The sequence below is a fragment of the Bos taurus genome, chromosome 17 (genome assembly GCF_002263795.3).
Source record: "Bos taurus isolate L1 Dominette 01449 registration number 42190680 breed Hereford chromosome 17, ARS-UCD2.0, whole genome shotgun sequence".
In the NCBI taxonomy this organism is placed as follows: domain Eukaryota; kingdom Metazoa; phylum Chordata; class Mammalia; order Artiodactyla; family Bovidae; genus Bos; species Bos taurus.
Window position 1 is genome coordinate 396,254 of NC_037344.1, and position 26,690 is coordinate 422,943.

The following is a 26,690-nucleotide window of genomic DNA, read 5'->3' on the forward strand; positions in this document are numbered from 1 at the left end:
TTGAATATGCTATCTAGGTTTGGCATTGCTTTTCTTTCAAAGGAGCAAGCGTCCTTTTAATTTCAAGGCTGTGGTCACCATCTGCAGTGATTTTGGAGCCCAAGAAAATAAAGTCTCTCACTGTTTCCATTGTTTCCCCATCTATTTGCCATGAAGTGATGGGACCGGATGCCATGAACTTAGTTTTCTGAATGTTGAGTTTTAAGCCAGCTTTCTCACTCTTCTCTTTCACTTTCATCAGGAAGCTCTTCAGTTCCTCTTGTTTTCTGCCATGAGGGTGGTGTCATCTGTATATTTGAGGTTATTGATATTTCTCCCTGCAATCTTGATTCCAGCTGTGCTTCATTCAGTCTGGCATTTCATATGATGTACTCTGCATATAAGTTAAATAAGCAGGGTGACAATTACAGCCTTGATATACTCCTTTCCCAATTTTGAACCAGTCTGTTCATGTCTGGTTCTAACTGTTGCTTCTTGACCTGCATACAGGTTTCTCAGGAGACAGGTCAGGTGGTCTGGTATTCCCATCTCTTTAAGAATTTTCCACAGTTTGTTTTGGTCTGTACAGTCGAAGGCTTTAGCATAGTCAATGAAGTAGAAGTATGTTTTTCTGGAATTTTCTTGCTTTTTCTATGATCCATTGGATGTTTGTAATTTGATCTCTGGTTCCTCTGCCTTTTCTAAACCCCGTTTGTACATCTGGAAGTTCTTGGTTCAAATACTGTTGAAGCTTGAAGGATTTTGAACATTACTCTGCTAGCATATGAAATAAGTGCAATTGTGCAACAGTTTGAACATTCTTTGGCATTGCCTTTCTTTGGGATTGGAATGAAAACTGACCTTTTGCAGTCCTGTGCTCACTGCTGAGTTTTCCAAATTTGCTAGCATATTGAGTGCAAAACTTTGACAGCATCATCTTTTAGGATTTGAGATAGCTCAGCTGGAATTCCGTTACTTCCACTAGCTTTGTTTGTAGTGATGCTTCCTAAGGCCCACTTGACTTTGCATTCCAGGGTGTCTGGCTCTAAGTGAGTGTTCACACCGTCATGGTTATCTGGGCCATCAAGATCTTTTTTGTATAGTTCTTCTGTGTGTTCTTTCCACCTCTTCTTAATATCTTCTGCTTCTGTTAGGTCCATACTGTTTTTGTTCTTTATTTTGTTTACCTTTTCATGAAATGTTCTCTTGGTTGGTATTTCTAATTTTCTTAAAGAGAGCTCTAGTCTTTCCCATTCTTTTGTTTTCATCTATTTCTTTGCATTTTTGGCTTAAAAAGGCTTTCTTATCTCTCCTTGCTAGTCTCTGGAACTTTTTGTTCCATTATCCTCTGCCATTTCTCCGACAACTTCATAATTCCATCTTCAGGAAACTTTTTATCTTTTTGAGTGAAAAACTGTTCCAGATGCCTTTTACAGTCTTCCAGGGAGTTGAAATTTTTTTAGTTAAGAAAATTTTGTAAAGACTAAAATAAATGGACATCTGAAGGTGCAATATCTGATGAATATGGCAGATGAATCAGAAATTCTCAGCCAAGCTGTAACAGTTTTTGCCTGGTCATCAAAGAAACACACGCTTATGTATTAGTATCCTGATGGAAGATTATGCATTTTCTGTTGACTAATTCCAAATGCTTTTCTTCGAGTGTTGCTTTCACTTTCCCATCTAGTTGGAAACAGTACTTGTTGGAATTAATCATTTGGTTTTCTCCAAGGAGCTCATTATAGAGGATTCTCTTTCTGTCCTACCATATACACAGCATCACCTTCTTTGGATGAACATTGGCCTTTGGCGTGGTTAGTAGTGGTTCATTTCTCTTGCCCTATGATCTCTTCCATTCCACATTCTTGTACATTATCCACTTTTCACCACTCATCACAATTTGTTTTAAAATTGAAACGTTTTTGTTAACATTTCAGTAGAAAATTGCAGGTGGAAATATTGCCAAGAAGGGTTTTTTTTTCCACTTAACTATGTGGGACCCAGACATCAAAAAATTAATATAATGAAGCTGGTACAAATGGTTTTCAGTGCTTAGGTTGGATATTTTTGAGTATATTGATTATCTCCTATGTGATGTAATATTGATTGTGTTCAGTTAATGTGTCAATCAATTTCAACTGGTCTACCCAACTGTGAGACATAGTCCAGCGAGAAATTTCCAGCACAAAACTTCACAAATCACTTTTGATATATTTGCTGAGTCATAACACTTTCTCTATACATTGCAAAAATCTTTTTTTTTTTTAGTTGCATTTTTAGTTGTGTTTCAGTTGCAGTAGTATGCTGAAAGTATTCCTTTTTTCAGTATTAAAATGGCTATACAATAATTCACCAATTTTAATGTTTTTTAAAATGCATGCTGATATGATATCACATATACAATACACAATACTGTACTGTACTGTATGTGCTTGGTCATGTCTGACTTTTGCAGCCCCATAGACTGTAGCTTGCCAGGCTCCTCTGTCCATGGGATTCTCCAGGCAAGAATATTGGAGTGGGTTGCAATACATAATACAAGCTAACAAAATTTTTCAAATGAAGTTAAAGACAACTAAGTGCTACTAGAGCCAGCTCACTGAAAAAACTGGACAAACTTTTAGGCCAACCCAGTGCTAATTGTGTTGAAAGGTGCTGCACTTCAAATTGGCACTTGTTTTACTTCTCACTTTTCTAGTCTTTTATGTCTCCAGCCATTACTTACTGGATATCTGCCATAGGTCAGGTGTTGTGGATACAGAGGTAAGAAAGATATTATCTGTACTCTCAAGAGGCTTAAGAATCCAGGTGGGGAGAACCAGATGTTAGTATGACAGTGGATTTGTAGGAGGTAACCTAGGGTAAGAGCCTAACCTAGCCTTGGGTTATCAGCGGATAAGCCTACTTGGAGAGGTTCCAGCTGAGTCTTGAAGACTCTGTGGGAGTTAGCCTGGGGAATGAGGGACTAGAGGAGACGGATGGTGAAGCTTGACAAAGACAGTAAGGTAGGAAGTTGCTAGATGTGTGTGGAGAGCTATACAAAGTTCCTTCCTTATATAAATTAAGACTGGAAGTGGCAGAGAGGAGACTAGATGGTGAGGCAGGGGTGGAACGTGGACAGGGCCTGCATGGTTTAAATGGGAGGAGCTGGAGGCTTTGAGCATCACAGTCAGTGGTGTGGGGTGCATCTTACAGCAACACCTTAGAAACTATAATATGAAAAACAGCTTGCAGATAACTGATAATTTTTTAATCATACATATAAATTAAAGTCAAATTGGCTTTTGTCTAAATTGTGCCCGAGTCCTGAGGAATGAATTTACTCCTTGAGGACTAAGTACACGGCTTTATGCTTGTGTGACACCAGGCCTTGTGGGCTTTTGCACATCGCTGGGGCCATAGAGGTGAATTAAGAATGGCCTTTTGTTAAAGTCCAAGTAGGAATTAGGAAAGTATTCTCATGTTTGTCACAAAAGAACTTTTAGATGACACAAATCCTATCTAGCTACAAGGTCCAGAGAGAGTAGGACAAAGGAAGGTACCTTATATGTAAGTTAAGAATTATGTTTCCGTATTCTTTGCTTTCCTCCTTTTCTGGAAAGGAAAAAAAGTGCTGAGGCAGCAGACACATAGCCCAATACTTTGTCTTCCTGGCATTTAGTATGTAACAGAAGCATATCATTAACTTTCTCTCTTCCCTTATAATACCACTGGATGTTTCACTCCAGGAGGTAACATAGTAATTTTTCAGATATTTTAGCTCTTAGGAGAACAGCTATTTTTTGAGATCTTGTGAGAGATAATCTCCAAGGAAGCAGGTAGTTAAATATGTGTACTGTGCTCAGTTGTGTCTGACACTTTGTGACCCTATGGACTGTAGTCCGCCAGGCTTCTCTGTCTATGGAATTTTCAAGACAGCAACACTGAAGTAGGTTGCCATTTTCTTCTCCAGAGGATCTTCCTGACCCACAAATAGAACCTGGGTCTCCTGTGTCTCCTGCATTGGCAGGCGGTTTCTCTACTACTGTCTTCTTTACTACTGTTCCTTTACTACCTATCTCTTTCTAGTGTTTAAGTTTGCAAAAGAATTTTGTATAATTATGGATTTCTCTAGGCTTTTGTGATAGTTTACAGTACAGTATAAGTTCAGTTCAGTTGCTCAATTGTGCCCGACTCTTTCCGACTCCATGGACTGCAGAATGGCAGGCTTTTCTGTCCATCACCAACTCCCGGAGTTTACTCAAACTCAAGTCCATTGAGTTGGTGATGCCATCCAACCATCTCATCCTCTGTTGTCCTCTTCTCCTACCTTCAATCTTTCCCAGCATCAGGGTCTTTTCAAATGAGTGAGTTCTTCACATCACATCAAGTATTGGAGTTTCATCTTCAGCATCAGTCCCTCCAATGAATATTCAGGACTGTTATCATTTAGGATGGACTGGTTGAATCTCCTTGCAGTCCAAGGGACTTTCAGAGTGTTCACCAACACCACAGTTCAAAAGCATCAATTCTTCAGCGCTCAGCTTTCTTTACAGTCCAACTCTCACATCCATACATGACCACAGGAAAAACCATAGCTTTGACTAGACTTAAGCAAAGATGGTACAGTATACTGTACCTGAAAAAGAAACAAATTTTCAAGAAATCTGGAAACCATTGTGTTGTTTTTCTAACAGGCAAGGGATGATGGCATTGTTTTCATACTTCTTTTATCTTTGATGCTGAAAGCTTGGCTTCTCTGTACAGCGGTGCCAAATCAAATGTCAGGGACAGAGTTTTGGGTGAAGTAGAGAAGAATTGCTTTATTGCTTTGCCAGCAAAGGATGACACGGTGGCCTCATGCCTGCAAAACCACGTGTCCCTTCTTGGGAAAGGGAGAAGTTCTGTAATAATTGTTCAAAGAGGGCATTATCAGTGGATATTCTGATGGGTTGATAGTGAGATTAGTAGGAGTCAGCATCATCAAACTTCAGGTTCAACTGGCCTGGGATCTACATGCTTGTGGGCGACGTACCATCGTTAATCATCTACCTCTGTCATCCGGAGGGAATTTCAGTATCTGCAAAATAGCTAAAAAATATTGCTGTGTGTATCCTTTGATGCGGAAATAGGACCTTGCCCCAAGGCTGCTGTTGACTGTTTCACCTCCTTTCCATAATTAACAACTGCTTGAATCTTCCCATTGGAACTCAGGGAAAGTCATGGAGGCTGAATAAAGGCTGTGTCTATAATGAAAGAAATGGAGGACAAAAAGGCCTTGTGACCAGGAGCCCCACAGGACCCTGCATAGTATCAAAACCTGATAAATGTAGAACTAAACCTTTTTGCCAAGGTGTCCCCTAGTGCTCAACATTATTTTTAGACTGTCTTGTTTTTGACTGAGTTTTCTTTCACCAGTGATTATGTGTTCCTATTCTTGGGCCATTATATGTCCATGCATGTGTGCCCAAGCCTGCTTCTAACTCTTCATAAGTCCCCTGGGTTTAGAAGCAATCTCTTCTCTTTTCTGCTTCTCCATTTGTTTCCATAAGAGAGCATCTTACTTAGGATCCCTGAATGCTTAACTAGTTCAATGGGTAGTAGGAAGGAGGTCTTGTACTAAGTCTTTAGTGCAGTGATGTAGAAGGCATCCGGCTTTAGTAATAAATTGTTGTTGTTCAGTTGCTCAGTCATGTCCAACTCTCTATGACCCCGTGGACGGCAGCACGCCAGGCTTCCCTGTCCTTCACCATCTCCTGGAGCTGCTCAAACCCATGTCCATCGAGTCGGCAATGCCATCCAACCACCTTGCCCTCTGTGGTCCTCTTCTGCCCTCAGTCTTTCCCAGCGTCAGGGTCTTTTCTAACAAGTTGGCTCTTTGCATCGGGTGGCTAGTGTATTAGAGCTTCAGCTTCAGCATCCAGTGAATTCACTTCCAGTGAATATTCAGGACTGATCTCCTTTAGGATGGACTGGTTGGATCTCCTTGCAGTCCAAGGGACTCTCAAGAGTCTTCTCCAACACCACAGTTCAAAAGCATTAATTCTTCAGTCCTCAGCCTTCTTTATGGTCCAGCTCTCACATCCTTACAGGACAACTGAAAAAACCATAGCCTTGACTAGATAGACTTTTGTTGGCACAGTAATGTCTCTGCTTTTTATTATGCTTTCTAGGTTTCTTCCGGGGAGCAAGTGTCTTTTAATTTCATCGCTGCAGTCACCATCTGCAGTGATTTTGGAGCCCAAGAAAATAGTCTGTCACTGTTTCCATTGTTTCCCTATCTATTTGCCATGAACTGATGGGACTAGGTAACACTGTGTTCTACTCATGAGTCGAAATTCAAAAGGGAAAGAAACTGCTTTAAAGCATTGTCAACTAAAAAAATGCACACATTAGAAGTTGAAGATTATGTTTTATTCATTGGACTTTTGGAGCCCAGGGGGTAGCCTCTCAGATCTTTCTGAGGGAATGATCTGAAAAAATAAGAGAGGAGCCAGGATATGGAGGAGTTTTTGCAAAAAAAAAAAAAAAAAAAAAAAACCCAGGTAGTCGGAACATCTAAAAATGAAAAACCAGACAAGTCAATTTAGTGCTTTTCTATGTATGAGAAGATACACGAGTCTGGGCTCATGGAAATAATTCCTTTATATTCGTTTGCCTGTTTTTTTTCCCCCCATTATGAATTCCCTCATGGCGTACAGTCTGGGGTGGCCTGCAGTGACTGATGGCTGCAACATCCTTTGTTGACTGGTACGGCAGATGACATTGTTTATCCACAGCATGGACCAAAAAACGGCATGGACAGATCAGGCTGTGAATCTATAATGCCACAGGTGTTAAGAGTTCATGCAGTTGGACATGTGGCATATTCATCACCATGATGTAATTTTCAGGTATAAGTGGGTAACAGAGGTACCTTGTATGGTTTGTTCAGGTAAGCTTTTACGGGAGGTAAGGGAATGTTGTTGGAGAAGACAGTGGCACCCCACTCCAGTACTCTTGCCTGGAAAATCCCATGGACAGAGGAGCCTGGTAGGCTGCAGTCCCTGAGGTTGCTAAAAGTCAGACACGACTAAGCAACTTCACTTTCACTTTTCACTTTCACGCATTGGAAAAGGAAATGGCAACCCACTCCAGTGTTCTTGCCTGGAGAATCCCAGGGACGGGGGAGCCTGGTGGGCTGCCGTGTGTGGGGTTGCACAGAGTCGGACATGACTGAAGCGACTTAGCAGCAACAGCAACAGCAGCAGCAAGGGAATGTTGTAGGTTTGCTGAAGGTGCTGACCATTTTGCCTACTGAGTACAGTGAGTGGCTGGCCATCTGCCTGGCCTTGGTCTTCCTTCTGGGTGTCTGGTGCAGTGTCAACAATGCTCCTTATGTTTTAGGTGAGATGAGTGAGAGCCGAGCAAAGAGAGTTCGCATCAAGGAGGTGGATGGCTGGACCCTGAGGATGCTGATTGACTATGTTTACACGGCAGAGATTCAGGTGACAGAAGAGAATGTACAGGTAAGGGTGACAGCTTATACCATTTGGTTCTTCACACATGACAGTTTTCTAATGCAAAAAAGCATACCTATACATAGATACTTTGTATTGTGAAGTGGAATGTCCCCTGCCATATCAGTAAACAGTGCCACAGCTATTTGAGATTCTGGCCCTCTAATGTGAATTTCTAAGTGATGCCGGCAAGCAGCAGCCATGAATTCCTGAGCTTCCTGACAAGCGGCCCCACTCCCTGCACAAGGAACTTAAGGATGTCACAGTCATCAGCAATTACAGCCCTCCTGTGTGAACCAGAAGGCCCCAAGGGAATTCAAGAGCGAGAAAAAGATCTCTGTAAATATGCTGGATGCTGACCCCAGATAGCTGAGATGCGTATGAAAGGCATGACTTCAATAATCTCGGACTCTTGCACCTTCCCTACATAGAAGAATGCTAAATTCATTAACTTGATATCTGGTTTTTCTTACTTACCAATAATCTTTTGATGTTCAGACTGCCTGCCCCTTTGTGGCAAACTTGTAGATAGCCTGACTCTCTCCCTCCTGCCTCCTTGGAGCACTCTCTCAGGGCTACTGAGACGCTGCCTCCTATACTCCAAGTCCTAAATATTCCCACCAAATAAAATAACTCTATTTGAGGTTCTGACTATATTTTGTAGTCAACAGTACCAAAGTAACAGAATTTGTTGTTATAACTGTGTTTTTAAGAGAATGATTATAGCTTTTTAATAATGTTTCTGATTTCAGTATCTTTTCTTAAAGTTCTAAGACACAAAGCCCTTAGTTCTCTGAATGATGCTTGTTCTTTTATGAAAACATGACATGTTCATTCATAAGTACTGGTCAGTGCTGCCCACATTTTCCATTATTTCCTGGAAGGTTAAGTCTGTAAAGGGTGTTTCTGATGCCCAAGAGCCTTCTTACTTCTTTGACAATTTCAGCATCCTCTGTTAGTGATTCTACAGTTCAGCTAAAATTTGACATTGCATCTCTCTTACTTTCTATAAAGAATCAATGTTTTATATGTATGATGCAAATGTTTAATACAGGTGTATAGTGAAGTAGAAAGTAAAAGTCCCTGTTTAAAACTATATTTCTCTTTGTACTTACCCATCCCACTCTGTGATTTACGTTCTTTCCCTAAAGATTAGGCTCTGTTTGCTGTTAATCTTTAAGACTGTTTTCTGTGCGGTTACACACACGCGCATACACAAGTTTCCTGACAAAAGTGTATTTTTACTATACCTGCTTTTCTGTAACTTGCTCTTTCACTGAGCAAGGTGTCTTGAAATTCTTTGTATGTCAATACATATGGGTCCAGCTCCTTTCTTTGGTGGGATGTCCCATGTGTTAGTTAGCTACATGATTTTTCACCTTTACAAAAAATGTTGCCGTGAATGAGCATTTTTATATTTGCATTAAATTTCATGGGATAGATTCTTCAACGTATAATTGCTGGATCAAAAAGTACGTGCATGTTTTGATTTCTCATAGACATGCCAGACTGCCATCTAAAAGCTTGTATTTATTGATACTCCTTCCAATAGATTGACTGTGTTTTGAGGATAGTAAAAAGAACTAGGGCTAACTTCTTAAGAAATAATCTCTCTAAATTTTACTTGCACAAATAGGAAATCTTTTTTGTTCCTTGTAATTATGTCCCTATGTAATCATGGCATATGAAATATGCCACAGAATATTTGAGTTGGGAGACTGAAAACTTTGCATTTTAACTTGTTAGGACGTGGTGTTATTAAGTTTTAAATATTGGCAGTGGTAAGGCCTCCTTCTGATCTTTCCTAGATAGCCTCAGTAAACCTCTGTTTGGAAGTCCCATTCATAAGGTAAAGCATTTGAAAAGCCTTGGTTGAGCCTGAAGTCATATATTAAGGTGTGAATCAGATGCTCTGTGAACATTTTTTTAAACATGGAGGAAATGTTTGGTACATGTTATCTCATTCTGATCTTTTCTGTACCAGTAATGCTATTTGCTGGATTCTGGGGCATTATTTCAACAAGAACCCTGATCTTGGGTTTCTTTTGTCCCTTCTTTGTGTTAGTTTGAGTGCAGAGTCTCATTGTGCCCTGTATCTGTCCTTTAGTAAATGAGTTACTGATTGGTTTCTTTGATTCACATAATGTGTCACCTGGGTAAAATTACAAAAGCTGGTTTAGGCCTAGAAGACTGGACTGTGTGAATTCAGCCCTGAATGCTGTTTGTAGTAATTCTTGCAATAAAGACATTGGCCTGTGAGGAACTGGGAACGCCTTTCATGTTTCTTTTAATAGCTGTCACGTTCCAGTCCTGAAGTGTTAGTCATCACACCTCTCAGAAAACCTTTTGTCCTGCTAATTTGCCTTTGTGTGTATTGCTGACTCTTAGAGGAATACATTCAAAGAGTTGTATTTGGTTGTATTGTTTTGTTGTTTTTTGGAAGAGTGATGTAGGGGTATCTTGGTATATAAAGCCTTATTTTACGCTCCATTGAAAAATACTTGTTTTGGAAAAGTCAGTTTGGAAATAAAGTTGGTTAAAATAAGCTACCTTTTCTGTAACAAGTATTTTTAAAAATAAAGTACAAAGTAAGGGCTTAACTATTGAGATATGCTAAACTGCAGTTTCCTCTATTTTGTGTATTTTTGTCTGTCTGCACTTTGGAGATCTTTCTTCTAGATGCTTTTCACCTTAAGGAAAGAAACAATTCTGGGGAGGTATATGGTGTTCTTATTCATGTGAAGCTGGAGTTTTCAATGGTCCTAACTAGAAGCCCTGCTCTGAGTATATCTGCCTTGAAAGTGCTAGCAGTGGGGACAGAACTTTCTGTAATTCAAAGGTTTATTGTTGTGGACAGATTTTCTCATGAGACCTAGAATCATATCTTTTGTCAGGTAGGTAGGTAAACTTCCTTTTGTACATTTCTCTTTTAGTAATATAGTCTTAGGATAGCAGGTATCTTAGTATTCTACTTTGGGATTGCATGTTTCATATAGAATCATACCTAGTGCCATAGAATGCTGAGCAACTGACTCTTTACAGCTGTCTTTATAGAGTCTGCTGGTGACAGAGCAGGACCATAATCCTGGTTTCCCTGATTCCTACTTTTAAGGGTCACTTCTCTGATACCATACAGTCTCCTTATTATGCAAATTTAAAATATACAAAAAAGCTGTTTGAAGTGAAGGTTGTTAACTTTGAGTTGGAATGAAGGAATTAAGTAGTTTGAAAAATTAATTCTAAAGGAGGAATAAATGTCACTTTATTATTATAAGTATTAATAATAGGGTTTTAAATTTTGACTGTTTAAGGTTTTTTTGGTATTGCTATTGTTTTTTGTTTAGGTTTTCAAATTTTGATTTTGACTTTGAGTAGTTGCTTTAATAATTTGAGTCAAGTGAATTTTTTTAAGAGAAATAGAAGGAGAATATTTTACCATGACCACACTTTTAGTTGAACTTTTATTTGCTGTTGTTGCTGTTGAATAATTTAAATTACTTGTGTCTAGAGTATCCAATCAAATTTTATAAACTTTATAAATCTAGGAACAGAAAATAAAGCCAAAGGCTTTTAAACTTTTTTGGGGTCATGGAATCTTTGAGAAGCTGAGGAAAAACTGTGAACTTTTTCCCAAGTGCACTAAAGCATATATGCACAGAGTTTTGCATACATGTTCAGAGAATTCTTGTACTTTGTCTCCCCTTATCTCCCCCACTGAAAATACTTGACTCTGTATGTGTGTGTGTGTGTGTGTGTATGAAGGGTTTTTACATGGGTTTATTTTCAGTTGTATGCTAGGCATTTTACATGTCTTTGTTGATATTCATCAGCATAGTAGATAGGTATTACTACTCCATTTTTCAAATGAGGAAGCTCAGGAGGGTTAAGTAATTAGTTCAGCATCACACAACACCTATTAAGTTGTCATTAACTACTAGTGTTACTTAAAAAGTTTGTGAATTCAAAAATAAAAGCACATTTATAACTGAAAAAAACCTTTTGTATCCCCCAAATTATTGAAGGTTTTGTATTCTTCATTTGATGTGTTGATTAACATGTTGAAGAATCCTAAAGGATACTGAATTTTTAAAAGCATTTACTTTATTGCTAAATTTTTCATTTTGTTATATGCATTTTTACTTCTCAGCTTTTGGATATTTGTTTTGACTTGCTAAAGGTAGATAAGAGTTTTTCAGTACCAATGTAAGTAAATGATTTTGTTCCCAAATTAATATTATGAGAGTTTGTCTGCAGGTTCTGTTTACAATAAAACTTTTATCATACCAGAATTTAAGAAGCATCTGATATAATTTTGAATGGATTGGTTTTAAACAGTTCATGAAACTTGTGTGTTGCATAAACTGAAATTATTTGAGATAGAAAAGCTCATCCCTTTTCAAAAGGAACAGAATTTAAGCAAGAGTTTTTTAAGAGAAACACATTGGAATGTTTAACACAATCTCAGTACAATAGAGGGAGAAAGCAATGGCAACCCACTCCAGTACTCTTCCCTGGAAAATCCCATGGATGGAGGAGCCTGGTAGGCTACAGTCCATGGGGTCGCTAAGAGTCAGACACGACTGAGCAACTTCACTTTCACTTTTCCTTTCATGCATTGAGGAAGGAAATGGCAACCCACTCCAGCGTTCTTGCCTGGAGAATCCCAGGGACGGGGGTTCCTGGTGGGCTGCTGTCTATGGGGTCGCACAGACTTGGACATAACTGAAGCAACTTAACAGCAGCAGCAGCAGCAGTACAATAGAAAATTGAACATGGTTGTGTCCATTTTCTTGGTGGTGTAGACTAGGATGTCTGTTTGAGATCAGAAGTGTCAGTGGTGTGTCACTGTCGAGCCTTTTACTTGAGGGCTCCCAAAAGGAGGATATTACAGGAAGGGCTTCCACGGTAGGTAGGATGCCTGTTGATACAGTTGAGCACTTAATAAAAAAAAAGGCTGTCGAAGTGGAGAAATTATTAAAGAGTACTTGTTTACCCTAAATATTTAACCCCAAACATGTTACTTTATAAATTATGCCAGTATTTTGTTGTAGAATTAAGTACAGCCAGCTGCTTGGAGAGACACATGCTTGTTCTTAAAGTACAGCAAGAACTGGGAAACTTGAGGGCTTCCTCAAGTTTCCTCACCTCTGGGAAACAGAGGTGGTCCACTGGTTAAGAATCTGCCTGCCAGTGCAGGGACACAGGTTCCTTCCCAGGCCCGAGAAGATCCACATACCATGAGGCAACTAAGCCCATGTGCCGCAACTACTGACCCTGCAGTCCAGAGCCTGTGAGCTGCAACTGCTGAGCCCGCCTGCTGCAGCTACCAAAGCCCTCTCGCCCTCGAGCTTATGCCCTGCAACAGGATGATGTTGTTGTTCAGTTGCTCAGTCGTGTCTGACTCTTTGCGACCCCATGGAGTGCAGCAGGCAAGGCTTCACTGTCCTTCACCATCTCCCGGAGCCTGCTCAAACTCATGTCCATTGAGTTGGTGATGCCATCCAACCATCTAGTCCTCTGTCATCATCTTCTCCTCCTGCCTGCAATCTTGCCCAGCATCAGGGTCTTTTCTAATGAGTCGGCTCTTCGCATCAAGTGGCCAAAGATTTGGACCTTCAGCATCAGTCCTTCCAGTGAGTATTCAGGACTGATCTCCTTTAGGATTGACTGGTTTGATCTACTTGAAGTCCAAGGGAATCTCAAGAGTCTTCTCCAGCACCACACTTCAGAAGCATCAATTCTTCGGTGCTCAACTTTCTTTATGGTCCAACTCTCACATCCATACATGACCACTGGAAAAAATATAGCTTTGATTATATGGACCTTTGTTGACAAAGTAATGTTTCTGGAACAGGATAAGCCTGTGCACTGCCCTCCACTCGCTGCAACTAGAGAAAGCCTGTTTACAGCAACGAAGACCTAGCATGGCCAAAAATAAATAAATAAAATTAAATTAAAGTTAGAAAAAGAACTGAGACACTTGAAAAGAAATTTCAGTGCAAAGTCATCTTCGGACTATAGACTTTCTCTGACTTTCTTTACACGTCTAATTTGATTAAAATTTTTTTTTGTGGTAACATAGTGATCAAACCATTCTAAAGCAATCAAGTTAGATTTCACATAAAAGCACTCTTTTTATACTCACATTTCATTGGATTACATAGTTGTTTGAATTATTTCAGTAACAAGTGCATATGTCCCAAACATATCTAAGAACATGCATATGTTGATGAATTGCGTGTCAGCTAAGAGGAGAGGTAGAAGTGTGCAAGCCTGTTCGAGTGCACAGAGGACTGGAAGAGTTGGTCAGTCAGGCCACTAGTTAAGTGGGGGTTGGTAAAGGATACTCTTTCTATATTTCTGCATTGGATAGATCAACACTGAGATGAGATGCCCGTTGATGAAAATTTATTTTAAAATGGGCATTGAAGATATCCTGTCAGTTAAACAGACATTGACGGAATATCTGCTGAGTACTCTGGCCTGTGCTTATGGTTCTGATGCTACAAGAATAATAGAGTATAGACTTTAAGCTGGATTTGAATCTTGGTTTTACTATTTAAACACTGTGTAACCTTGTTCAAAGTCCTTAACTTCTCTGAGCCTGTCTGCAAAGAGGGCATGATTCTGTTCTTTCTTATGTAAGAGCTTGTGGAACATCGTGGTTGGATAACTGGTTTATATAGGGGTGAGACATGCTGGGACTTCATTAAAAGTCCAGTTTGGATTGAGGTTTGAGCCAGAAATGAATGGAGCTAGGAATAAGGGTGCTGATCCAGGGTGGGACAGGGGCAAGTACTCGATAAATATCTCTTGAAGTTGAGAGTGGTATGCATTCCAAATTGAAATGTTCAAGATTGAGTGATAAATTCAGCTATAAATGAGGTGCCACAGGATGAATGGCAATGGGGTCTTGTGGTGGTGATACCTGCTGTTAGACTGATGACAGTGTCTTTGATGATCCAGAAAGAGCTGCCCTGAGTGAACAGTGATTTAAGCCTGAAGCTTCTGGGTTCTAGCTTGTCTGGAAAGAGGCTTAGTAAGGGCTAGGCATTTATTATTACCAGAGGTAAGTAGGTTGGTATTGTCATGTCCGTATTCCCATTAGGGAACAGACTGTAAACCTAGAGTCTGGGACTATGCTCAGTCCTATGGGGCTTTAGGGCCACACGTGGCTTAGTAAGCCTGAGGGTGTGTTGGGGAGCCTTCTGTATTTAGAACAGCAAGTTTAATGACAGACCATACTCACTGATTAGGTTACTAATAAATTTTGCAGTCTTGGTCAGGATTAGTTTAGGATTGAAGTTGAAGATCTAAGCCTTTTACGGTCTGCAACTAGACCAGGCTAGTTCATATACAGATTAATAACCATTTTACTGCTGTTCATGCATGACTTGCTCTTCCCTTTTCATTCTTCTAAGGTTTTGAGCTTGCTTGTATTTTCCACTGCTGGTATTGATTCTGATAAATTTCAGTTTTCAATAATAGTTCATTAAAAATCTATGGAACATCTATTTTATGCCAGATAATGTTCCAGGAATTGGTGATGCAATACCAAGCAAGACAGACAAGGCTCCTGTCCTGAGAACCTTAAACAACCTATTACTTTACAGCTAATTGAGTGTTTCTAGTGACTATAGATGTGTGTAGTGTCCAGTGTACATCACTTCTAAGATCTAGGTCCCTAGTGATAGCATTAGTAATCAGAGGATTGTGTAGTTAATGTGGAATCACAGAGAAGTCACGGGGGGCGTGGGAGTTACTTCTGATGGGTAAGAGAGGGCTGTAATGAATTGTCATCCCACTATCAAACATACATTTCTAGTAAGGAATATTGATTCAGTGCCATCAAGTCTAATGTATCTCCACCTTGTGTGATATCCAGAAAACTTCTCTTCAGATAGCCCATTTCTGAACATTTGATATTCTAGTAGTTGTCTTTCCTACCCTCACACTCTTGAAAATGTGGCCAATTTGGTATACCAGCCACAGTTCTTACTTAGGCCAAAATTCCAACCAGAGGGTAGAGGACTAGTATTTTTGAACTCTTATCTGTCTCCAGATGGAAATTAAATAATGTTTCTATAATTAATAACATTGTAAGAATTGTTGGGAAAAGTTCTTATTCTTCATTCAGTCACTCAGTTGTGTCCAACTGTTTGCGACCACATGGATTGCAGCATGCCAGGCATCCTTGTCCATCACCAACTCCCAGAATTTACTCAAATTCATTTCCATCGAGTTGTTGATGCCATCCAACCATCTGATATTCTGTCATCCCTTCTCCTCCTTTCTTCAGTCTTGCCCAGCTTCAGGGTCTTTTCAAAAGAGTCAGCTCTTTGCATCAGGTAGCCAAAGTATTGGAGTTTCAGCTTCAACATCAGTCCTTCCAATGAATATTCAGGAGTGATTTCCTTTAGAATGCACTGGTTGGATCTCCTTGCAGTCCAAGGGACTCTCAAGAGTCTTGTCCAAAACCATAGTTGAAAAGCATCAATTCTTCGGCACTCAGCTTTCTTTATAGTGCAACTCTCCCATCCATACATGACTACTGGAAAAACCATAGGTTTGACTATATGGACCTTTGTTGGCAAAGTAATGTCCCTGCTTTTTAATATGCTGTCTAGGTTGGTCATAGCTTTTCTTCCAAGGAGTAAGCGTCTTTTAATTTCATGGCTGCAGTCACCATCTGCAGTGATTTTGGAGCCCTGAAAAATAAAGTCTGACACTCTTTCCCCATCTATTTGCCATGAAGTGATGGGACTAGATGCCATGATCTTGGTTTTTTGAATGTTGATCTTTAGCCAGTGTTTCACTCTCCTCTTTGACTTTCATCAAGAGGCTTTTTAGTTCCTCTTCACTTTCTGCCATAAGGGTGGTGTCATCTGCATTTCTGAGGTTACTGATATTTCTCCCGGCAATCTTGATTCCAGCTTGTGCTTCATCCAGCCCAGCGTTTCTCATGATGTACTCTGCATATAAGTTAAATAAGCAGAGTGAAAATATACAGCCTTGACGTACTCCTTTTCCTATTTGGAACCAGTCTGTTGTTCCATTCCAGGTCTAACTCTTGCCTCCTGACCTGAACACAAATTTCTCAAGAGGCAGGTCAGGTGGTCTGGTATTCCCATCTCTTTAAGAATTTTCCACAGTTTGTTGTGATCCATACAGTCAAAGGCTTTGGCATAGTCAATAAAGCAGAAATAGATGTTTTTCTGGAACTCTCTTGCTTTTTTAATGATCCAGAGGATGTTGGCAATTTGATCTCTGGTTCCTCTGCCTTTTCTAAAACCAGCTTGAACATTTGGAAGTTCATGGTTCATGTACTGTTGAAGCCTGTCTTGGAGAATTTTGAGCATTACTTTACTAGCATGTGAAATGAGTGCAATTGTGTGGTAGTTTGAGCATTCTTCGGCATTGCCTTTCTTTGGGATTGGAATAAAAACTGAACTTTTCCAGTCCCGTGGCCACTGCTGCATTTTCCAAATTTGCTGGCATATTGAATGCAGCACTTTCACAGCATCATCTTTTAGAATTTGAAATAGCTCAACTGGAATGCCATCACCTCCACTAGTTTTGTTCATAGTGATGCTTCCTAAGGCCCACTTGACTTCACATTCCAGGATGTCAGACTTTAGGTTGGTGATCACATCATCATGATTATCTGGGTCCTGAAGATCATTTTTGTATAGTTCTTCTGTGTATTCTTGCCACCTCTTCTTAGTATCTTCTGCTTCTATTAGGTCCATACCATTTCTGTCCTTTATTGAGCCCATCTTTGCATGAAATATTACCTTGGTATCTCTAATTTTCTTGAAGAGGTCTCTAGTCTTTTCCATTCTGTTGTTTTCCTCTATTTCTTTGCACTGATCCCTGAGGAAGGCTTTCTTATCTCTCCTTGCTATTCATTGGAACTCTGCATTCAAATCGTTATATCGTTCCTTTTCTCCTTGCCTTTCGCTCTCTCCTATTCACAGCTATTTGTAAGGCCTCTCAGACAGCCATGTTGCTTTTTTGCATTTCTTTTCCTTGGGGATGGTCTTGATCCCTGCCTCCTATACAGTGTCACAAGTCTCTATTCATAGTTCTTCAGGCACCCTGTGTATCAGATCTAACCCCTTGAATCTATTTCTCACTTTCACTGTATAATTGTAAGGGATTTGATTTAGGTCATACCTAAATGATCTAGTGGTTTTCCTTACTTTCTTCAATTTAAGTCTGAATTTGGCAATAAAGAGTTCATGGTCTGTGCCACAGTCAGCTCCCAGTCTTGTTTTTGCTGACTGTCTAGAATTTCTCCATCTTTGGCTGCAGAGAATATAATCAGTCTGATTTCAGTATTGACCGTCTGATGATGTCCATGTGTAGAGTCTTCTCTTGTGTTGTTGGAAGAGGGTGTTTGCTATGACCAGGGTGTTCTGTTGGCAAAACTCCTTTAGCCTTTGCCCTGCTTCAGTTGCTCAGTCGTGTCCGACTCTTTGCAACCCCATGGACTGTAGCCTATCAGGCTCCTCCGTCCATGGGATTTTCTAGGCAAGAGTGCTGGAGTGGATTGCCATTTTCTTCTCCAGGGGATCTTCCCGACCCAGGAATCGAACCTGGGTCTCCCACATTGCAGGCAGATGCTTTATCGTCTGAGCCACCAGGGAATCCCTCATTCTGTATTGCAAGGCCAAATTTGCCTGTTACTTCAGGTATTTCTTGACTCCGTAGTTTTGCATTCCAGTCCCCTATAATTAAAAGGACATTTTTTTTGGTTATTACTTCTAGAAGGTCTTCTAGGTCTTCATAGAACCATTCAACTTCAGCTTCTTCAGCATTACTGGTTGGGGCAGACTTAGATTACCGTGATATTGAATGGTTTGCCTTGGAAATGAACAGAGATCATTCTGTCGTTTTTGAGATTGCATCCAAGTACTACATTTCAGACTCTTCTGTTGACTATGATGGCTACTCAATTTCTTCCAAGGGATTCTTGCCCACAGTAGTAGATATAATGGTCATCTGAGTTAAATTCACCCATTCCAGTCCATTTTAGTTTGCTGATTCCTAAAGTGTTGATGTTCATTCTTGCCATTCCCTGTTTGACCACTTCCAATTTGCCTTGATTCATGGACCTTACATTCCAGGTTCCTATGCAGTATTGCTGTTTACAGCATCGGACTTCACTTCCATCACCAGTCACATCCACAACTGGGTGTTGTTTTTGCTTTGGCTCCATCTCTTCATTCTTTCTGGAGTTATTTCTCCACTCATCTCCAGTAGCATAATGGGCACCTACTGACCTGGGGAGTTCATCTTTCAGTGTCTTATCTTTTTGCCTTTTCATACTGTTCCTGTGCCTTATGTCAAAATAATTTCTAAAATAATTTCTTTTGAGAGAGACTGTAACTATACTCGTAATCATGGTGTAAGCTTGGTTACAGTCATGTTTGAGATCTGCCCTTAGTTATTTTGAATGAATGATCATTTTCCATTCTCAGCCCCACATGTAGAAGTTGTCCGAATACCAAAGGAGTTTAGTAAAGGAAGGTTCGTCTCCAAGGTGAAAAAACATCTACTGAATAGTTTACCAGATGTTGACAGTGGCATTTTAGCATAAAATTATTTAGTGAGTATATAATGCTGCATATTTAAATTATCATTGAACAACTTAGAAGATAATAAGAAACCTGTAGATTGACTCTCTGCTGGAAACTTCATGAGTCAGTAGACTCTTGATAGTTGTTGTCCTATTAGAATTCAAAGCTGAAATCATGAACTCACTATCAACTTCAATAATGGCTTTGAGTAAGACGTTAAATTTTCTGTCTGATGTACAACTATTAAATGAGGCTAATAATGATTCACTACCTCATAGAAATGCTGTAAAATGTCACAGCTAACACTTCTAAAAACACTAAGATGTTCTATGATGTTAGTTAAGCTTCCTAGGTGGCTCAGTGGTACAGAATCTGCTTGTTAATGCAGGAGACATGGTTTGGGAAGGTCTCGTGCTGAAGTAAATGGCAACCCACTACAGTATTCTTGCCTGGGAAATCCCATCGACAGAGGAGCCTGACAGGCTACATACTTGAGGTCTCAAAAGAGTCAGATAAGACTTAGTGACTAAACAACAACAACAGTGGATGTTAGCCAGAAAATGCGACAGCAGTAAAGGACTTGAGTCCTTGAGGAGAAACTCATTTGAGATTGTTTGGGATCACTGTATAAAAAGCGCTCATGTCATCTTTCCCTTACTCTTTATATTTTCACTCTTTATAATCAGCATATATTATCTGTGATTCCCTCAAATAAAGAATCATAATTTGCTATTGCTTCCTCTCCACCCAACAAGTCTTATATATTTGGATTAGTTTGGAGATAGCACTCTGGTATTGATTGCGGTACTGTTTTCTATAACAGCCTTTTCCATTGGTTTGACTATGGTGGCTGGAGTTACTTATAGCAGAATCTACGGAACGCTTGCTGTTTTTCCATTCAAGTTCTGTTTCTCTTAGGAAATAGAGAGTAAGTGCCTTGTGTCTAAAAGGATTTTTGGTAGATGATATGCTTGGAAAACATGGTTAACACTTAAAAAATAGTAAAAATGCATTGAATCATACCTTTAGGGTTAGTGGTTGTTTATGGTATAGCAATGGAAGTCTTATGGGAGTGAATTTATCTGATATTCTAATACCTAGAAATCTGTTAACTTAGTATTTTATCACTTTACTGGAATAGTGATACTTTTAGTTTATTATTATTATCTAGAGGCAAAACATGGTGAATTTAAAATGTAAAATTTTAAATTACTTACAGTTGAGTTTTGAGCTTATGTATTAGTTGCTCAGTTGTGTCCAACTCTTTGCATCCCCATGGACTGTAGCCCACCAGGCTCCTCCATCCATGGGATATTTCAGGCAAGAATACTGGAGTGGGTTGCCATTTCCTTCTCCAGGGGATCTTCCCAACCCAGGGATCAAACCCAGATCTTCTGCATTGCAGGCAGACTCTTTACATCTGAGTCACCAGGGAAGCTTGAGTCTGATCTTAGTTATATTTTATTGTGTTTTTAGTTAGAACTCTGTAAGCCTCATAATTTTAATCAAAATATTTGACTAGTGAGAATATCCAGTTTTTAGTCATGCCAGTTAAATTATGTTTTACTCTATATACGTTAAGATACAGAACAGATAAAGAACTTATTCAAAATTTAATATGGAAAAAATCACTGGGGTCAGCTAGTTTGAGAAAATCTAGAAGCTTTATTATAAGAACATCCTATAGAACTAGATGGACATCACACTTGAAGTGGTTAAGTTCTTGTTTGGAGAAAAGCTAGTTACTCCAGAAGCATTAGTAATTATGTTACTTATTATAGCTTCATATCATTGAAATATATAATCTTTGAAGATGTCGACAGTTGAATCATTTTGCAGTTCATGTTGCAAGAAGCTTCATGTGGTATATATGAGGTATATATCTTGATGAATAAAAAATAAGTCTACCCTGATTATGATTTAGCATCTTATAAACAATATTGAATAATTTGAGCAGGGATGAGAAAAATTAGAAATAAGTCAAAATCCTTATCATGTGGGTTTTTTTCCCTTGATCTTTGCCTCATGTTTAGGTATGGAGCCTGCATGGGAGATAGCACGTTTGCATCAGGCATGTGGCAAGTGTGAGGGAAGAGTCTGTCTCACCAAACCAGTTTAAGTGCTTAGTCTGGAGTTCTTAATTTATCTGTGATTCTGGCATATTTGGTTTGAGATAAGCCAAAGGTCTTATAAACCCTAGCATTATTTACATAAAATTTTTTACCTTTTGAACCTTGATGATTAATCCCTTGTCAGGTTAGTAAAATTAATGTGCTCCTCTAGTTTAAGTGTACTTGTGCCTTCCTCTGGGATGTATAAGTTACAATTATTTTACTTTGTGTCACTAACATGTATTTATAAGCTGCTGTTTTAAATTAACTTTATAATGACTAGTGTAGAAATTTGGTCATAAAAATATGTTTGATTTGGGGGGAGGGGTTACATTCTTACTTTGGATTCTATCAGATAGGATTATTATTTTCCATTAAATGTGTTTCATAATTTATAGAAACCTTCCATTGACCTTTGGTTAATTTCAGCATTTGCTTAAAGCAATCATTTTCCACCACTTCATGGGCTGTAGCTTACATTCCATGGATTTTAACTTTTCATTTTGCTAAGTTTTAGCAAATGCATATACCACACCCAGATCAAGATATTGAGCATTTATAACTTCAAGCCTCTTCCCTGTAAATCCCTCACCCCAAATCTAGGGTGATATGATTTCTATTATAATTGATTAGTTTTGCCTATTGAACTTCATATAAATAGAGTCACACAGAATGTACTCTTCTGAGGGTGACATTTTTGGCACAACATAATATTTGTGACAGTCACTTATATTAGCACACATTCCAGTAGTTTGTTTCTCTTAATAAATATGCCGAGTATTCTGTTGTGTGTATTTATTGCAGTTTTCCATGTATACAGGTAAGGGCTTCCCTGGTGGCTCAGATGATAAAGAATCCACTTGCAATGCAGGAGACCTGGGTTCCATCCCTTGGTCAGGAAGATCCCCTGCAGAAGAGAATGGCTACCAGTCTAGTATTCTTGCCTGGAGAATTCCATGGACTGAGGAGCCTGGTGGGCTACAGTCCATGGGGTTCCAAAGAGTTGAACACGACTGTGCAACTAACACTTCACTTTCACTATGTTTATGAATATATGTTTAAAGTTTTTTGGCTGTTATGAAGAAAACTTAAAGCACTCTGATAAGGAACATTAACAATAATGCTACAATTTAAGTGCTATTTGGGGTCAGGTAGAAGCTGTGATTAAGATGGATGATGTTACTTAATTGCCTATTAAATATGTTTTTATTTTTTTCTTTGGTTTGCTTCACATGTGTTTTCTTATCATGTATTTTCTCCCTTTTCCTTCTCCAACAGTAATTTAATTTTATCTTAGAATCTCTTCTTATGTCTAGGCTTTGAGAAACAAAGTTGAGATAGGATGTATGAATATTGATTGCAGACGGAGTTGAGAGGAGAGAGTATAGAATAATTTCTGATGAAAAATAACATGTACCTGAAAAAAGTTATTTATTTAAGGAATAAGAGTGTATTATGTGGGAGAGAGTTTTGATTTAGCATTATATTTAGCAAAAAAAAAAAAACAAAACCAAAAAAATCTTTAATTAGCAATCTCTTCATCATTGAAAAAAAATCCCATTGAAATAAATTTGGTAATTTGTGGATCATAAAACAATTTACAAAGACGATGGAAAAGTAATAGGCATAGACAAAAGGAGCAAGAAGGAGAGGAGGAGGGTGTAGTATATAAGTGAGTCATGCTGTGCCATCACATGACCCCGTTTTTCTTTTAAGACAGAGATCTTGCTTAAGGCCTTACTTATTTTATTACACATGTGAAATTGTTCCCCATTAACTATTTTGTGGAACCTACTGAACAGTGATGGTTGGATAAAATACTTTCCCATTTTAATCAACATTATAGATTTTGGAACAAGGAAGAAATATTTGTTGGTGGAAAAATAATGAACCCTTGTTAAAGGACTTCTCAAATGGATCATATTGAGATTTTCTTTATTCACTTAAAAATTTTCCAATTTTCAAGCACGTTTGAATGAAAGTTTAACCCAATCCTGTATTTATAATGCTTTGGATGATTATTTGTTTGTAGGCCAGATGACTGACACACAAAAGAGACAATGAATATAAACTGTTTTGACAGTTATATTTGGCAGTTAATTTGGTGATTATCATTCATAGTTGTAAATATATGCAGCACCTTTGAAAAGTCAGAGTTGTCCTTAGTCCCTGATGTTAAGAGATAGTCTGTTCTTTGAGTTAACTGATAATCATGGCCTTTTAAACTTGTTTCTATTTTAATTAAAAAAAATTTTTTTTGAGGCCCACTGGGGGCACTTGTCAATTCCTATTTTCTTGTTTAGATAGTAACTTGAGGCCTCAACCTCACAGCCATGATTTAACCAGCTTAAGTTCTGGTTTTGCAGGTAATTATTTGTGAAATTCTGAGGTTGTTGAAAGGAAGAATCTTGGAGGATCAGATGGAGATACAGAAGAGAATTTTGACCTATAGGAGTAAAACATACATTCAGTTTTTTGAGAGATCAGCAGTCATGTTTTTTTGTTTGTATTGATTTTAGAGAGGAGAGACTAAAGGAAAGGAGATTGAAGTGGATTAATTCTGAGTAATGATAGGAAAACTGGAATGAAATATTCATTTTGGAAGAGGGGGTTACCTGCCTTCTGTGTTCCAGTTACTTTGCTAAATGCTGAAATGCTGACCTCATTTAGTTTTTGTAATATCCTAAACAGAGGGTTGTTTTTTTTCTTTTTTTACACATCAAATAATTTGCAACTTTGGTTTGACTTTCTAGGGTGACACAGTGAGTATGTTGCTCATACACCCTTCAAGGCCAGAGCTCTCTGACTCTGGAGCTTGTGAGTAGTTTCCATTCTCCATTCTTTTCATATAACTCCAGTCTGCCCCTGAAGCTGTACAGGAACTCAGTAACAGATTGGGGATTAATATCTATGGCTCCTAAGTGCTGTCATACCTGTGAACTTTAGACTCTGAGATCCAGAGACCACTGTGAAGGGCAGAAGAACTTGAGTGATGGCAACTCCACATGCCCCTACTAAATGTAAGCACTCCCTTTTAGAATCCAGGTTCTAGAGGGGCTGATCAGTTCCCAATCCCCCGAACTTAGACTAGTGATTGGTATTAATTAGAAGCTTGATAAACAATCGTCAGAGAATAATGAGGGAACGCCTGTAAGATAGGCTGGCCCTGTGTGATAAATAGAGGCTGCTGAGACAAGCAAGAAGTCCTGGCAGGACAGGAGGAAGGTACCTGAGAACAACCATTCTGTATCTTCTGAGCACGATTTTAGTTTCTTGGAGAAGTGGTCAGTGCATAGTAATGTAGGGTCCACTGGGATAACAACCCTAGATAGAGGCATCAAGGGGCACGTGAACTAGAACTAGGTCTGGAGAGCAGAGCATTAGTGTCCAGGGCCACATCAGTGTGGGCAGAAATAAATGTCCAGTGGATCGAGCTGCTTAATTAGAGCTAAGACATTCTCTCTGCTTAGAGATAAGATTAGATTCAGATCCAAAGCTGCCAGTTATGCAAATGATGGATGCAAGGGTGGGAAGGCAAGCTGGCATTGGAAGGCCCTCTTTATTTATTCCACTGTGTGTCAGGAAAAATGAATCATGTGGGAATGTTCAGTGTTTTGTTTGTTCAGCATTGTCTTATGTTCCTTGAGATCAAAGCAAATGTAATTGATGTCTATTAAACTCTTTTTAATGTGACTGTAGGTTAAAGCTGTATATTCATTTACTTTTATAATATGATTGTATCTTATTGCAAATATTTTAGAAATATTAGTGTGTTCAATCATTATTAGTCTTCATTGTCGTTGATTATAATATTTCATTACGTGAGTGTAGCCTAGTTTAGTAAATTGACATACTATTAAACCTTTAGCTTTTTTCCCCCATACTCTAATAAGAAATGCTAAAGTAGAATTCATGGACGTAGAGCCTATTTCATTTTTTGAACTGTTTCTCAAGGTAGAATCCCAGAACATACTTTCAGGGCCAAAGACTTTAAATTTTTATTTTTTTGGTAACTCTTGATGACTATTGCCTATTTCCTTTCTAAAAGAACTGACTAGTTTACAGTGACAGCAGAAATGAGCTAGGGGCCAAGGCTTACTATACTTTGACTTGAATGTTTGATGTTAATCATTTTTAATCAATAGTCATAAAATACTTTCATTTTAATTTATATTTATTTGATGACTAGTGAGGTATCAAATGTATTTCCTATTTTTGTATATTGTGTTGCTTTTTTCCAAATTGTCCCTGATTATATCTTTTACTTTTAGAATATTTGATATGAAAAGAAAGCAATTTTATGTTTATTGTGAATGATCTGGCATAGAATGTCGTCTTGTGAGGGAGAATAAATTATGGTATTTCATTGTAATGGGACTGAATGTTCAAATAACAGAAGCCTTGAATCAGCGCTAATGTGCTACTCTGGTCATGTGTCAGGCAGTGTTGAATGGTTGACCAATTTTTAAAATTTTTTCAATAACTCTGCAGGCAGATGCTGTCTTCATTGTAAATTTGAGCCAGCAGCTATGAAAAGGGTAGTATAAGAGGGACTTTCATTCTGTCTGAAAGCTGTATTGCTCCCATATTTTTTGTGTGTGTGCTCCCTTTGCCTTTCCCCCTCATTTATAATATCACTGGAAATGACATCAATTACAAATATGTTCTGCATAAGGGTCAGCTGCTTGTAAAGCTTTTACCTCTGGAAGAAATTTTTCCTGGAAGGTGATATGTTATTAACTCTAAATATGAATTAATAATAAGATGTTTTTCTTTTGACCCTCCTGGCAGTAGCTATCCCAAGGGATGAAGCTTGGGTATGGGATGTATTGGGGGGTGAGGTAGGTGTACTTAGAGAATGAAATGAAACACTTAGCAGGAAAGACAGATTGGGGTGTAAAATCATAGCTGGGTGCACAGAGCAGAGAGCTGGCTGCCTGTGACCCAGCTTTAGGGCTTTGAGACATAGCAGTGTGTATGAGGGGAAGCCCTGGTGGCTCAGTGGTAAAGAATCCACCTGCCCATGTAGGAGACGCAGGAGACGTGTGTTCGATTGCTGGGTGGGGAAGAACCCCTGGAGAAGGACATGGCAACCCACTCCAGTATTCTTGCCTAGAGAATCTCATGGACAAAGGAGCCTGGTGGGTTACCGTCCATGGGATTGCAAAGAGTTGGACACGACTGAGTTACTGAACACACACACAGCACAGTGCGAATGAGGTGGCAGGATGCCAGAGACAAACATTTCCTATTTCAAAACTCTGTCCCCAGCCAGGCCTACATCCCACAAAGAGGAAGGAAACTTTCTTCTTTCTTCATTGCACCTACTGCCCCCTGAGGTCATAGCCATCAATAAGTAATACTGTGTTCATTGCTATTTTGGTTTGTAACTATTTGTAATACTGTTTCTATGAGTAAATGTGCAAGGTGTGTCACATATCCAATTACAAAAATAAAGTTGTGGCATATGACTTACTTGTAACTTGGGGACTAAAGGGAGGTTTTAATTTTTATTTATTTTAAAATTTTTATTATTAATT

General features: G+C 38.9%; 1 protein-coding gene across 3 annotated transcripts in view; it reads left to right on the top strand.

The window, feature by feature from the left end:
- KLHL2 (kelch like family member 2) overlaps positions 1–26,690 on the top strand; it is a 171,581-nt gene that overhangs the window by 56,566 nt on the left and 88,325 nt on the right. For 2 of the 3 annotated variants that reach the window (XM_005217427.4, XM_015475325.3), the window contains one exon: positions 7,345–7,466. In XM_005217427.4, the coding sequence (XP_005217484.1) occupies positions 7,345–7,466 (122 nt within the window). 3 annotated transcript variants of the gene reach the window in all.